General features: G+C 43.5%; 1 protein-coding gene and 1 long non-coding RNA gene across 2 annotated transcripts in view; both read left to right on the top strand.

The window, feature by feature from the left end:
* Positions 1 to 521: 521 nt before the first annotated feature.
* LOC143925393 (uncharacterized) lies at positions 522 to 1,504 on the top strand. Its single transcript, XR_013261960.1, has 2 exons — positions 522 to 763; positions 1,261 to 1,504. It is a non-coding gene; the product is annotated as an uncharacterized LOC143925393 (long non-coding RNA).
* A 1,900-nt stretch (positions 1,505 to 3,404) lies between these two features.
* Positions 3,405 to 13,902, top strand: part of LOC143925669 (uncharacterized) — a 106,921-nt gene continuing 96,423 nt past the window's right edge. Inside the window, exons 1-3 of the mRNA XM_077450132.1 lie at positions 3,405 to 3,520; positions 9,526 to 9,855; positions 11,486 to 11,788. Of these exons, the coding sequence (XP_077306258.1) occupies positions 3,448 to 3,520; positions 9,526 to 9,855; positions 11,486 to 11,788 (706 nt within the window). The 5' untranslated portion in view covers positions 3,405 to 3,447. The remainder of the gene's footprint in view (positions 3,521 to 9,525; positions 9,856 to 11,485; positions 11,789 to 13,902) is intronic.

Below are 13,902 nucleotides of genomic sequence, written 5' to 3'. Positions count from 1 at the left end.
ACCTCTCCTCATTCTTCAGCTCTGTGACCCGATCGTGGGACACCAGCGGCGATCGGGTCCACTGGTCCCACGACCACGGAGCTCAGGACCGGGTCGGGAGTGTGCCGCTGGCGGCGTGCTCCGGATCCACTGCTGGGCACTTAAAGAGCAACATACAGGTACTGGCATTGGTGCCAGTGGGATAAAATAGGCCCTATCACTGCTGTGATCAACAAAACACAAAGCAGGTTAGACATATCCTCTGAAGTGTCGCCACACAGTACAAGTGACTTTAAACTGCTTGAAGAAAAAAAAGATTCTATTTCAGTATGCATTCTTAAAGGAGTTGTAAAGTCTCAGGGTTTTTTATAAAATGCATTAACGTGAAAAACCTTCTGTGCTGCAGCACCCCCCCCCCAACTGCTGCCAATCAAATCCAGTGACATGGGAATGTAGTCTCCTCTCTTGTTCACGCCCAAGATAGACTATGGACTATGGGAAGTGTATTATTTATAGAACAGTCAACATGATCATAACTAATGTACAAAGAGAAGTGGGGGAAAGGAGAGCTTCCAGATTACAAGGAGAACATTAAAAGGAAGCAGAGAAACATAGAAAGAAACAATCTTATGAGAAATACAGGACCATTAAGCAGTGGGTGTGCATAGATTATTTTTGGGGAACAATGATATTGTTTAGTGTTACATAAAGGTATATAGGATCCTGCTGAGCTACGTTTGACCCTATCATTCAGATTGATAGGCAGATACAGTATCTCACAGAAGTAAGTACACCCCTCACATTTCTGTAAATATTTTATTCTATCTTTTCATGTGACAACACTGAAGCTATGAAACTTGACTACAATGTAAAGTAGTGAGTGTACAGCTTGTATAACAGTGTAATTTGCTGTCCCCTCAAAATAACTCAACACACAGCCATTAATGTCTAAACTGCTGGCAACAAAAGTCAGTACACCCCTAAGTGAAAATGTCCAAATTGGGCCCAATTAAGCCATTTTTCCCTCCCCGGTGTCATGTGACTGGTTAGGGTGTCTCGAAGTTGGTCGCTTGGCTTTTGAGAGGTTGGGAGATCCAGGGGTGAGTCGTGACTTATTATTGTTTTTGTTTTTGGTTGTATTTTTATTTATGAACTATTATGCTTGGATTATGATTATTATTTTTTTGATTGTATTTGATTGCATTTTTTATCTATGTATTTATGGTTACAAATTTTCATCTACTGTATCCATTAAAAAATATATTTCTCTATATATATTAGATTTGTAAAGTGACGTTCCCTGAGGAAGCGGCGTTTTCAGTGCTGCGAAACTGGTCGGATCTATACGTCAACTCTTCACTCCTGTAAAAAATCCTTTTGTTGGAAAACTTTACAATTATTCTTGACTTTATTCTGTCCTGTTATTGGATTGAATATATTTTGTTTATTTTGGTTTTGTTGTGTATATGTTCTTTTCGTCATTATCTATGTGGATTTATTTATAATAAAATATGATTGAATTTTATTGATTATTTTTTGATTATTACACGATACCGCAATAGTCCCTATTGTTCCCACTTAACTATTAGGAAATTCTCTTTTTGAGTCTCTTTCCTTGATGTTTCGAGCTTTATGCTCAGTTTTTCTATATACACTATTTGGGACGATGGTATCCTGGTTAAATTTGAGGCTGTCACACTATCTATGTGACTGGTTAGTGTTACAAGGACAAGGTGTGAATGGGGAGCGGGTGTGTTAAATTTGGTGTTATCGCTCTCATTCTCTCATACTGGTCAAGTTCAGCATGGCACCTCATGGCAAAGAACTCTCTGATGATCTGAAAAAAAGACTTTTTGCTCTACATAAAGATGGCCTAGGCCAGTGATGGCGAACCTTTGCACTCCAGTTTTGGAACTACATTTCCCATGATGCTTATAAACTCTGCAGTGTAGTTGAGCATCATGGCAAATGTAGTTCCAAAACATCTGGAGTGCCAAGGTTAGCCATCACTGGCCTAGGCTATAAGAATATTGCCAAGACCCTGAAACTGAGCTGCAGCACAGTGGCCAAGACCATACAGCGGTTTAACAGGACAGCTTCCACTCAGAACAGGCCTCGCCAAGGTCGACCAAAGAAGTTGAGTGCACGTGCTCAGCATCTAATTCAGAGGCTGTCTTTGGGAAATAGAGGTATGAGTGCTGTCAGCATTGCTGCAGAGCTTGAAGGGGTGGGGGGGTGGGGTCAGCCTGTCAGTGCTCAGAGGATATGCCGCACACTGCATCAAATTGGTCTGCATGGATGTTGTCCCAGAAGGAAGCCTCTTCTAAAGATGATGCACAAGAAAGGCAGCAAATGGTTTGCTGAAGACAAGCAGACTAAGGACATGGATTACTGGAACCATGTCCTGTGGTCTGATGAGACCAAGATAAAATTATTTGGTTCAGATGTTGTCAAGCGTTTGTGACGGCAACCAGGTGAGGAGTTCAAAGACAAGTGTGTCTTGCCTACAGTCAAGCATGGTGGTGGGAGTGTCATGGTCTGGGGCTACATGAGTGCTGCCAGCACTGGGGAGCTACAGATCATTGAGGGAACCATGAATGCCAACATGTCCTGTGATATACTGAAGCAGAGCATGATCCCCTCCCTTCAGAGACTGGGCCACAGGGCAGTATTCCAACATGATAATTACCCCAAACACACCTCCAAGATGAACACTGCCTTGCTAAATAAGCTGAGGGTAAAGGTGATGGACTGACCAAGCATGTCTCCAGACCTAAACCCTATTGAGCATCTGTGGAGGAGCGTAAGGTCTCTTACATCTACCAGCTCTGTGATGTCATCATGGAGGAGGGGAAGAGGACTCCAGTGGCATCCTGTGAAGCTCTGGTGAACTCCATGCCCAAGAGGGTTAAGGCAGTGCTGGAAAATAATGGTGGCAACACAAAAGATTGACAGTTTGGGCCCAATTTGGACATTTTCACTTAAGGGGTGTACTCACTTTTGTTGCCAGCAGTTTACACATTAATGGCTGTGTGTTGAGTTATTTTGAGGGGACAGCAAATTTACACTGTTATACAAGCTGTACACTTACTACTTTACATTGTAGACAAGTGTCATTTCTTCAGTGTTGTCACATGAAAAGATAGAATAAAATATTTACAAAAATGTAAGGGGTGTACTCACTTTTGTGAGATAATGTATCTGCCTATCAATCTGAATGATACGGTCAAACGTAGCTCAGAAGGATCCTATATACCTTTATGTAACACTAAACAATATCATTGTTCCCTAAAAATAATCTATGCTGTACATGGGATTCTGCTGAGCTACGTTTGACCCTATTATTCAGATCGATAGGCAGATATATAGAAGGGAGGATCCTTTCAGGAAATCTGTTCAGTTTCGCTTTCAGTTTTTCCGTTAGACCGAGGTGGAGATCTTTGTGACCTTTGATTAAATAATCAGAATATGAGGATGAGATTAGCGGTGGTCGCCTTGGACGGGATGACCCGTGTCCTCCTCCTGCTCCTCTATCATATATGTGAGTGGTACATTGTAGAATGTATTGTTGTATTTGTGATCCCTCCAGCAGAGATGTTGAAGTGGTACTAAAGGCAAAATAACATGTCAGTAGCATGAACACAGCAGTGTTTTATCTGAGTTCCCTTTGTAAACATGGCTGGGACAAGGGGTGGGCAGGAGGGGTAGTTGACCTGGGTGCAGTTGTAGGCAGGGCACCCCCTCACTGCTCTAAATCAGTGGCTGGCAACCAGCAGGTGGTGACTTCTGTCTGCCTTGACCGCTACTGCTATCACACTGGGCTCCAGCATGCCCACTCTCCACCTCATCCACCCACAGCTGACATGAAAATCACAATTGCTTGCTAGCCACTAGAAAGCAAGTGATTGGCCATGCATGTGCAGTGCACACTAAATGCCAACGATGGGCATCTGGAGCAAGGGGGCAGAGGATGGATGCAGGGTGCTACACACATGTATTAGGAGTGGTGGAGAAGGACGTAGTTCAGCATTCACCTAATGCAGCCACCACATTCAAGGTCTGATAAGCTGCAATATATTACCTTTTTGTCTTTGGGTTTATGTTTGCATTGAGCTGCATCTCCACCCCCTCCCTGCCCATTTTCTTTCTCACTCTTTCCTTGTCTTCTGCATTCTGCTGCTCTCCTCCTCCTCCTGGATTCTACAACTCCATTTAATTCATTTACCGATGGCTGGATTAACCACTTCAATACCGGTAACTTTCACCCCCATCCTGCCCAGGCCAGCTTTCAGTGCTCTCACACTTTGAATGACAATTGCGCGGTCATGCAATGCTGTACTCATAGGACATTTTTATAATTTTCTTCCCACAAATAGAACTTTCTTTTGGAGATATTTAATGGGTTTTTATTTTTTGCCAAAAAAACAAAAAAAGACCGAAAATTTTGAAAAAAACAAACAAACGTTTTTCTTAGTTTCGGTCAGTAAATTTTGTAAATAAGTAACTTCTCTCCTTCACTGATGGGCACCGATGAGGCTGCACTGAAGGGCACTGATTAGGTAGCACTGATGAGGAGGCATTAATATGCCACACTGATGGGCACTGATAGGCAGCACTGAAGGGCACTGATTAGGTGGCACTGGTGGCGGTGCTGCCCCATGGTTGTAAATGGGGGGGGGGGGGCGGTGTATTCACTACTGCAAAGAAGCTGCTGGCAGGGCTTTTTGTGACATCCTGTCGGAGCAGAGCCCCAGTGTGAAAGCAGTTGGGCTTTCACACTGGGTTTGTAGCTGAGGCTTTTTTCAGGCGCAATTTTTAGCACTTTAGCGCCTGAAAACCACCTCCAGTGTGAAAGGGGTCTTACAACACAGCCAGTCAGCCATGATCTGCACAGGGTTTATCTGCCTACTGCAACTAAACTGCCGTTCCAACCAGGTCAGAAGGGCAACATAAAAGCCAAATACACCCTGTGAAGAGTGACTGTGTGTATAGGAATGTGATTTCAGCACTGTGTAGTGTGTGTGTTTGGGGGCTGTATACAGTGCTGGGATGGGAAAGGAGCTCTGCCAAGTGACCAGCCAGGGGTCCCTGTCCTCTGAATCTCCAGCGGTGATCCCTGTCCTCTGAATCTCCAGCGGTGATCCCCGTCCTCTGATTCTCCAGCGGTGATCCCTGCCTTCTGATTCTCCAGCGGTGATCCCTGTCCTCTGATTCTCCAGCGGTGATCCCTGTCCTCTGATTCTCCAGCGGTAATCCCTGTCCTCTGATTCTCCAGCGGTAATCCCTGTCCTCTGATTCTCCAGCGGTAATCCCTGTCCTCTGATTCTCCAGCGGTGATCCCTGTCCTCTGATTCTCCAGCGGTGATCCCTGTCCTCTGATTCTCCAGCGGTGATCCCTGTCCTCTGATTCTCCAGCGGTGATCCCTGTCCTCTGATTCTCCAGCGGTAATACCTGTCCTCTGATTCTCCAGCGGTGATCCCTGTCCTCTGATTCTCCAGCGGTGATCCCTGTCCTCTGATTCTCCAGCGGTAATACCTGTCCTCTGATTCTCCAGCGGCGATCCCTGTCCTCTGATTCTCCAGCGGTGATCCCTGTCCTCTGATTCTCCAGCGGTAATCCCTGTCCTCTGATTCTCCAGCGGTGATCCCTGTCCTCTGATTCTCCAGCGGTGATCCCTGTCCTCTGATTCTCCAGTGGTGATCCCTGTCCTCTGAATCTCAAGCAGTAATCCCTGTCCTCTGATGTAATGAGGAACTCTGGGAACTCAAAACTCTTAAGCCACTTTGATTATCTTGGCGTGCGTTGGGTTGAGTTAAATAACGGAAAATAAAATGTGCTAAAATATCGCATGCGGTAAATCAGTTGTGAAAGTTCAATTCACTAAGAATTTAGGGTTAAAAAAATGAAAGCGGTATTTTTTTGATTGTTCGGTAGCTTCCGCATTTTCTCATTTCCTGTGGAATCATAGCAGAATCATAGCAGCTGTCACTTTAGTGACACTGTACAAAACCTTTTAGGTACTCATTTGTTTGTAGCAACAGATCTATGCAGGGAGCATAAAGTGTGGAAGACCACCATGTATTTAGTTTAAGGTCCAATCCCTGTAATAAGCTCTCTGCAATCGAAATGCACAGACAGATTAACAAATAAATTCCCTAGCTAGCCTACCCACAACATTATCTAATACAGGAGTCTCCAAACTTTCTAAACAAAGGGCCAGTTTACTGTCCTTTAGACTTACGGGGGGCCGGACTCTGGACATTGGGAGTTGAAAAAGTCCTGACATCAGCTGGAATAAACAATGCTCCATCTCTGGTGTCAGTGGGAGGAATAGCGTCCCATCATTGGTGTCAGGGGGGGGAATTATGTCTCATTGTTGGTATCAGTGGATGAAAAAAATGCCCTAAGGGCCAGATAAAAGCAAGCAAGGGGTCGCACCTGGCCCCCAGGCTGCAGTTTGGAGACCACTGATCTAATATATACAGTATCTCACAAAAGTGAGTACACCTCTCACATTTTTGTAAATATTTCCCTCCCCGTTGTCATGTGACTCGTTAGTGTTACAAGGTCTCAGGTGTGAATGGGGAGCAGGTGTGTTAAATTTGGTGTTATCACTCTCACTCTCTCAGGTGTAATTCTTGGTATGTGCATGCTATGTGTCCCTAGAACACCTGACGGTGTTCCTTGTATGTGTCCAGGCTGTGTACCAAATACATGTGGTATCGTCGTACTCAGGAGGAGTAGCAGAATGTATTTTGGGGTGTCCTTTTTGCTATGTACATGCTATGTGTTGGAAATATCTTTCTATCTAAATTAACAACTTTGTTTAAAAAAAATATTTTTTCCACATTTTCCAAAAACTTCTGGAAAAAAAATGAACCATTCAAAAGACTCATTATGCCTCATACATTATACGTTGAGGTGTTAGCTTTCCAAAAGGGGGTCATTTTGTGGGTGTTTCCATTGTTCTGGTGCTCCAGGGATCCAAAAGTGTAATAGGTGGTTGAGAAATGAGATGTGTCATTTATGCTCCTAGAACATGTGATGGCGCTCCCTGCATGTTGAGCCTCTCTATGTCACCAGGCTGTGAAAAAGTCCCACACATGTGTTATTGCCATACTTAGGAGGGTAGCAGAATGTATTTTGGGGGTGTCATCTGTGGTATACACATGCCATGTGAGAGAAATAACCTATTACAATGACAATTTTGTGGGAAAAAAAAAATCTTCATATTGCAAAGAATTGTGGGAAAAAATTACAACATCAAACGCCTCACCATGCATCTTAGTAAATACCTTGGAATGTCTACTTTCAAAAAAGGGGTCATTGTGGGGTATTTGTACTTTCCTGGCATGTTCGGGTCCCAAGAAATGAGATCGGCCACCAGTACATCAGGTGTGATTAATTTTTTATAATTTGCACAACAGCTTGTAGACTCTCTAACTTTCACAAAGACCAAATAATATCCACTAATTTGGGTTATTTTTACCAAAGATATGTAGCAGTAAAAATTTATTAAGAAAAATTAATAACTTGCAAAATTTTATCACAGAAACAAAGAAAATTTTATTTTTTTTACACATTTTCAGTCTTTTTTCATTTATAGCGCAAAAAATAAAAAACCCAGAGGTGATCAAATACCAAAAGAAAGCTCTGATTGTATGAAAATTTTTTATTTGGGTACAGTGTTACATGATTGAGTAATTGTCATTCAAAGTGGGATAGCACTGAAAGCTGAAAATTGGTCTGGTTTAAGTGCCCAGTTGTCAAGTGGTTAAAGAAAAGCTGATATATCAACACAGAAATGTGGTTAAAAAGTGCTATATAATCTGGCAACCTTGGCTGGACACCCCGGGCCTGGCACTCTCTCAGCTAGTCCTCAATAGACTTCTCCAAATGTAACCTTCTAGATCCTTAAAATATTAGCCAATTATTTGCACAGTATCACGATAGTATAAAGCCTTGAGTATGATGAAGGAATCAGAGATCATTATCAATAGCCCCTTCCTCATTGACCAGCCAGCGGTATAGACCGCTGCTACCCAATGGGATCTTGGTTGTTATGGGAAGCTTCAGTTAGTTTCACCTTTGCGTTGGAGGGTAATTATTTCAACCACAGTTTCCTTTTGTTTATGACTACCAGTGTTTCGCCTACATTGTTGTCAACTTACTAGTGAAATGTATGGTCCTAAACACAGACGAAACTCTCGTGATAAAAGTATTTTGCTAGCAATGTTTCGTTTGAGTGCTATGCTTTAGACCAGGGGTCTCAAACTTGCGGCCCTCCAGCTGTTGCAAAACTACAAGTCCCATCATGCTTTTGCCTGTGGGTATCATGCTTGTAACTGTCAGCCTTGCAATGCCTTATGGGACTTGTAGTTTTGCAACAGCTGGAGGGCCGCCAGTTTGAGATCCCTGCTTTAGACCAACACCTGAATACTATACCGTTACTAATGTACACCCTGAAGTTATATTGCTATATCTGCTAATATTGTACATATGTTTTCATGACACAATAAAAACCCTTTCTGATTTAAAAAAAAAAGGGAAAAAAACAAAAAAGTCCATCCAGGATTCCCACGCAGGGGTTTCAACTTCTTTTAGCACACATAAATGAAAAACATACCAAGCCACCTGGCTCTCTTGTCAGCAGTACCTCTGCTTGCTCCCAACAGACTTCTGCATTCCCTGCAGCCCCTTGGATTTACTAGCTTTTTCAGTCTCCCAGACTCTCATAGCTGGCAAGGCTTTCCCAATCCCTCGGTATAGAATCCCCTTTCCACTGTCTACAGTCTACAACAGGGTGGACAGCAGTGGCGGCTGGTGGTAATTTTTTTGGCGGGGGAGGCAAACAGTGTACCCGCCACCCCAACCCCATTCATGCGCCTACTGTCCTGAAAGGGGCTGGACGCATGAATAGGTGAATAGGGGGTGTACCTGGTCACACATGGTTGGAGGATCAATCCCACCCAAGACTCTTAGGAATCTCCAAAGTACAGAGCCCCATCCGGAAATAGAAAAACCTGGAGAAAGTTACCAGAGTAGTTTTTCTCCTCTCAAAATATATGCTCTATAGCCCTGTCCATGTAAACTCTGCGTCCTTTTTCAAACTATTTCCATAGTGACAGAGCATTGCCGTCTCAAGAAAGAGAGAGAGATATGCAATCTGTGTTTTACAAATAAACATTTTACATTACAGCACTATTTGTTTATCTATCTGTTCTGAGGCTCAGTGGATCTGGTCTTTAAACTTTGGATGTAGTCGCCCAATACAGGTGGGCTTCCCCTTGAGCTATTTAGGTCTGTGAACAAGAGGATTTTTTTAACAGGCTGTAAGATTATTGAAAACAACGTGTAAAAAAAAAAAGAGCAAAAGCTCTACTTGGTGGCTAAAAGAATAAAAAATATAATGCAAAATGTCATATTTGCCTGACTGATCAAAAATATCTTACAAAAATATAATTTGTTTTAGTCCTGACCATAACAGATTTACAAAAACCTCCATATATTCCCTTTAAATGTTAATTTAATAAATCTTTTTCCAGGTTCTGGGCTGGAAGTAACTGCCCCTTCTTCACAAACAGCTTTATTCCAATCCCATGTAGTTTTACCATGTACCTTTAGCGTGAATATTCCAACGATAAATCCACAGTTTCTGGGGATAATCTGGTCCTTTGGAACTAAAGAACTGCTGAGATTTAACAATAAGGAGAAAGTAGTCAGTGACGGGGTGTTTTTCAATGAGCAGGCAGCCAGACAAGGAAAAGCATCGCTGACCATTCACAATGTGACCATCGCCAACCACGGGACTTATAAGTGTTTAGTCATCTACAGTCCAGACAGAATGTCCAGGGAGATCCAGCTCAATGTTGAAGGTAAGGAGCAAAGTATCTAATTTCTAAACAATTGTACCAGGGCTTCACACATGAGGAGAAAGGGTATGGACTTTAATTTCTTCTACAAAAAAGTCAAATGATAGCTCATACATGACCCCTTAGCCCTTGTACACACGGTCGGAGATTCCGACGGAATGTGTCCTATCGGACCGTTTTGTCGGATATTCCAACTGTGTGTGGTCTCCATCGGACTGTTTGCGTCGGAATATCCGACGGACCAACTTTTCCAACTTGCCGGTAAAATTTTCCCGACAAAATGCTCCGATCGGACATACTCCGATCATGTGTAGCCTACTCCGACGGACAAAGTGCCACGCATGCTCAGATCAAATTCCTAGACCAAAGCTATTGGTTACTAGCCTGAACGTAGTCCTGTCATAACGAAATAACGTCATCACGTTATGTACAATCGGATTTTCCGACAACTTTGTCCGACCGTGTGTATGCAACATCACTTCCGGACCTCTTCCGGAATTAATCTGTCGGAATTACTCCGACGGATTTCGTTGTCGGAATCTCCGACTGTGTGTACAAGGGCTTAACCTAATCCATGATCAGATATCCATCTGTCTCTTCTCCTCATGCCCTGACCAGATCCTTTTCTGCTTCCTCTCCCAAGTGTCTTAATTGCTTCTCCTTTCCCCTCCATAGATTAGCAACACTCAGTTACTGCTCTGCCTTATGTCTGTCCTCTATCCACAGTCAACTGCCACTCTACCTCCTTCCCCTACAGCCTCCACCATCTTCCTTGATTTTGCAACAAAACTACTAATTTCACCCTTAGCCCCATTCATACTGGTAATTAGGGCTATAGTGCGAATTCTGGTGGTAAAAATTCCAGGCTTCAGAATGACAGATGTGTGCGAATAACTGGGGCCACTCGGCCTATGCAAATAAATGGCTGTATGTGTATTGCTCGGCTCTCCAAGCCCCTGTACACACGGTCGGAGATTTCCACAACCAAATCCGTCGGATTTTGCCCGTCGGATTTTGTCCGTCGGATCTTGTCCGAAACTGTTGCATACACACGGTCGGACAAAGTTGGCGAAAAAATCTGATCTTTCAGAACGTGATGACGTAATTTCGTTATGATGGGACTACATTCAGGCTAGTAGCCAATAGCTTTGATGTAGGAATTTGATCTGAGCATGCGTGGCACTTGGTCCGATCAAAATTCTCTACACATGATCAGAGTATGTCCGATCGGCCCAGTTGGTCGGGAAATATTTCCAACATGTTGGAAAATTGAGTCTGATGGATATTCCAATGGATATTCCAATGGAATCAGTCCGATGCATACCACACACACACAGTCGAATTATCCGACGACACGGTCCGAAAGGACACATTCCGACGGATTCTCCGACCGTGTGTACAAGGGCAAATAAATTTCCTTTTAGCATATTCTTTTTACCATGTTTACAGTTTTTCACAGGTCAGCAGGCAAAAAAAGGGCACATCTTCCCCAAGTTTCCAAACCTCTCCCCATTTTCTCAACTTCTTTAGCCGGAAAATGGAAACAAAAATACATATATTATTGTGTTCATCCTACCTGGACATTCTCAATATTAAACGTTATTATTTATTTTTCATCTTTTTTGTCTTACAGCTAAACCAATGGTCAAGATACACAAGAAGCATCTTGATAAGAATGACAAAAATGTGGTTGATTGTTCAATTACAGGTTTCTTCCCTAGAGAGATTAGAGTTATCTGGCTGTGGAATAATATCGAGATCCTGAATAAATCAGAAATTGGAACATTTCAGATGGATGCTGATGGGACTTTCAGAGTGGACAGCTCTGTAGTCCTCACCCCTGCTCAGATCCAGGATCATCCATCCATTGTTTGTCAGGTGGAGCATGTGTCCCAACCAGAGCCCATCCAGGATGACTTCTCAGTGACATATAAAGGTATGAGGAAGCTTGTGGACTTTTACAAAACCTTGTTCTTTGCTCGTTCAGGACAATGTAACAGATTTGTTACAAAGCAGGCCAATATCCGCTGTTAGGCTTGATTCACACCTATGCATTTTTAGTGCTTTTTGCATTTTGCATTTTTGCACTACAGTCCATTTAACATGGTTTTCAATGTAAAACGTTCTGTAGTGCAAATCTGCAAAATGCAAAAACCACTAAAACTGCATAGGTGTGAATCCAGCCTTCGTGCTTATCTTCTGCTCATTGGCCATTCAATTCAGTTTAGAGGCCCCACCCCCTTTCCAGCTTCTATGTCACTTAAATACAGTAGCGACCAGTAGATCAAACAACTAGTGGCAGACCAGGCATCCGGCACACCCTGAAGTATGTAATATGTTGAAGATACTTTGGCAGCCATAGCTTTTCAAGAGAGAGATGATAAGAGGCAATGGTCATCAGGGAGCTAAGCATTAGCCCTCTTCTTTTGCAGGATGGATTGATGTTAATTTTTCTTTTTTTTATGCTCCCCACTAGTCAGAAGCAGATTATTTCCAATCAGCAGGAATCATGAACTTTGCAGATTGCTGAGCTATAGGCCCGACTCAGGGTGTGTTAGACCTCTGCAGAGAGACCTCCATGCGGAGAGTTAGGGTGCCACATAGACTTCTATAGGTTCATCAATCAGGGTTGGGTAGATTCTGTAGACGCCCCATAGATTGGGATGGACTGCACAGGAACAGCTAGCACAGAGATAATTTAGCTGAAGAATATAGACTTTGTACTGTAGCTGCAGGCTGGACTTACCATTGGGCTTGACTGGGCTCAAGCCCATGGGCCCTGCCCTATAGGGGGCCCCACCGAGATACATAGTCGAGTGTAATCGGCTTGGCTCCGCTCAGAGTCACACCTAGTCTTGCCCTATTATGGACATAACGCAGGGACTGTGCGTGACTGTGAGCCGAGCCGAGTACACTCGGCTATTCTCAGCTCCGCTCGGGACTGTGAGAGGACCCGACAGCCGCCAAGATACACAGGACTCTGTATCTTGGTGGCGCCATTTTTAAACTTCAAGACTGCAATGACAAGGCTGCAAATGACAAGGCTGCAATGACATTGGACAAGGCTTCAGATGGACACTGCTAAGGCTGCATTGATGGGCATTTAAATGTAATTTTTTTTCCTTAAACTTCCCTCCTAAACTTGGGGTGCGTGTTATACGCCAATAAATACGGTAATGTATAGAAGGTAGGGCCCGGAAGTGACTCAAGCCTAGGGGCCCCCACCACCCTAAGTCCTGCCTTGTGTAGCTGCATTCTAGCCCAACTACAGTATGTCTACTTAAGCTAACAGAGGAAAGAAGAGAAGCTTATCTTTCTTAGGCTTGTGCAGATTCCCAGAGAGTCGTGGGGAAAAAAGTTAAAGGGCCCTGCATCTGAGCATTGTGAGTAAATTAGCACTCCACCCCATTGAACTTGCTGTCCCTAGCAAGTTGGCAGACCATTCATATTGATTTTGCGCAAAAAGTACAGGGGTCTCCCAGTGTTTGTGTCTGTGGAAACCCTTGGGGTCGAGTCTGTGTTCCGTGTTCTTGGACAAGAGGGGGCATTTCTCTATTTTCAAGCATATCAGTGGATGGTGGTTCAGAGGGCCCTACAACATGAGTATGGACCTGAGGTGGGTGACCTTTGAGCTGTGTATTATTGTGAGGATCCAAGGCTTCCACTGAGGGTCTTGGCAATAATGGTGAAAGAGCAGGAGAGAGCCACCAACTCTTGGGTCTCACAACATTTGTGTCTCACAACTTTAAGCAGGCTATACATGGACCAAAAATCATCAAGTTCAACAAGAACTATCTGAATTTCATTCTGTGTCTACCGCTGTTTAACGACCAGTCTCTATCGAATGGTGATGGTGGAAAACCAGCATTCAGACTGCGCATGTAACCAATGGATGCAGTGCTGATCTGTGTATTTTTGCTGGTTAAATGATAAAACAAAAAAGTGTGTACCCTGTTTTAGACAGATTCTTCTAAATCTCTCCTTATGGGTCTCTCTAGGGGTCCTAATTGGTTTGAGAAGGTAAGGGTGTAGACCTCCCAGTTTTACTTG

The sequence above is a fragment of the Lithobates pipiens genome, unplaced genomic scaffold, assembly GCF_037356315.1.
Source record: "Lithobates pipiens isolate NorthernLeopardFrog02 unplaced genomic scaffold, aLitPip1_a1.2 Scaffold_22, whole genome shotgun sequence".
In the NCBI taxonomy this organism is placed as follows: Eukaryota; Metazoa; Chordata; class Amphibia; order Anura; family Ranidae; genus Lithobates; species Lithobates pipiens.
The sequence above is the reverse complement of the archived record's forward strand: the minus strand, read 5'-3'. Positions and strand labels throughout refer to the sequence as shown.